This window comes from Pinus tabuliformis, chromosome 7 (genome assembly GCF_031772625.1).
Source record: "Pinus tabuliformis cultivar Carrire ecotype Pingquan chromosome 7, CPIR1, whole genome shotgun sequence".
NCBI lineage: Eukaryota > Viridiplantae > Streptophyta > Pinopsida > Pinales > Pinaceae > Pinus > Pinus tabuliformis.
This window is the reverse complement of record NC_142293.1, coordinates 1,707,958,547-1,707,959,910: the sequence shown is the minus strand read 5'-3', so window position 1 is coordinate 1,707,959,910 and position 1,364 is coordinate 1,707,958,547. Positions and strand designations below refer to the sequence as shown.

Genomic DNA, 1,364 nt, shown 5'->3' with positions numbered 1-1,364 from the left:
CTCCAAAGGAAATACTGTAGAAGTCGAGGAAGTTGAGCAAGAATCTGAAGGCTCGGAGGAAGAAGGGGAAATAGGAGAATCTCAAGCCTCGATAAGGAGATCCACAAGGGGCCGCAAAACAGATCGGGAAAAAAGAGAGCTGGAAACCTTCAAAGACAAGCTCCAAGGCAGCCAGCCAACTCTTGAGAAGCTACTAGCGACAAAACCAAAGATGGCGAGAAATCAGCCCCAAGGCTCCAAGGGAGCCAACCAGAAATACAAATGATGAAGATTGTCTCCTGGAATTGTAGAGGTATGGGAAGCAGAACCAAAGAAGAAGCCATCAGAAGTTTAATCAGGACAGAAGCTCCAGACATACTTCTTATCCAGGAGACCAAACTGGAGGACTCTGCCTTCCTTCAGGTAAGTAAGAAACTCTGGAATAAATGTGAGGCGAAAGCAATCTCAGCCCGAGGGGCTTCCGGTGGGGTGGGCACCCTCTGGAACGCTAACAAATTCTCAGTCATTTCTGAGACCCTCAACCTTCACTGGCTGTTCTTAAAATTGCAGCATGTAGATACAAATCAGATTTTTAGTCTCTTCAACGTGTACGTTCCTGTGAACGCCGGGGAAAAAAAGGCCTGTTGGGACTCCTTAAGAAACCATGCAGACCTAGTTAATCTCGAGAATATCATCATTGCTGGAGATTTGAACCTCACACTCTTGTCAGCAGACAAGAGAGGGGGCAGCATTGTCCGTGATCCGGCCAGGGAATGGGCAGAGGACCTTATGCAGGACTGGGACCTGCAGGACATCAAGCCAATCTCTAGCAAGTACACTTGGACTAACAAAAGAATTGGTCCTGGTCATATAGCTGCCAGGTTGGACAGATTCTTTCTTCAAAGCTCTTTTCTTCTACTTGGTATAGAGGCTAGAGTTCATATTCTCCCTTGCAGCACTTCTGATCATAAACCCATCAAGCTGGAACTCGTGTTTCAGCTTGACCTTGGACCTATACCTTTCAGATTTAGCCTACTCTGGGCTAAGGAATCGGACTTCATGCAATTAGTTAAGGAAACTTGGTTGTAGCCGGTCAAAGGCTCCCCCTTTTTCGTCTGGGAAGACAAGATTAGAAGAGTGAAAAGGGCTTTGAAAAGCTAGGCCAAATCTCTGCCCAATCTAGCCAACGAAAGGAAAAAAAATCAACGCATTCTGGAAATTCATCATCTCCAAGCTGAAACAGCTGACATAACAAAAGAGATTCTAGATAAAGAAGCCCTGTTTCAGCATAACTATCACAAGGCATGTCTAGCTGAGGAAGAATACTGGAGACTTAAGTCTCGCAGTCTTTGGCTTAAAGCAGGGGACAGGAACTCTTCCTTCTT

General features: G+C 45.8%; 1 protein-coding gene across 1 annotated transcript; it reads left to right on the top strand.

Moving 5' to 3' along the window:
- The first annotated feature begins 294 nt into the window (after positions 1-294).
- On the top strand, positions 295-1,068 carry LOC149255162 (uncharacterized). The gene has a single exon (XM_089454966.1). It carries the CDS (start codon positions 295-297, stop codon positions 1,066-1,068), a length of 774 nt encoding a protein of 257 aa, XP_089311092.1.
- Positions 1,069-1,364: the final 296 nt, after the last annotated feature.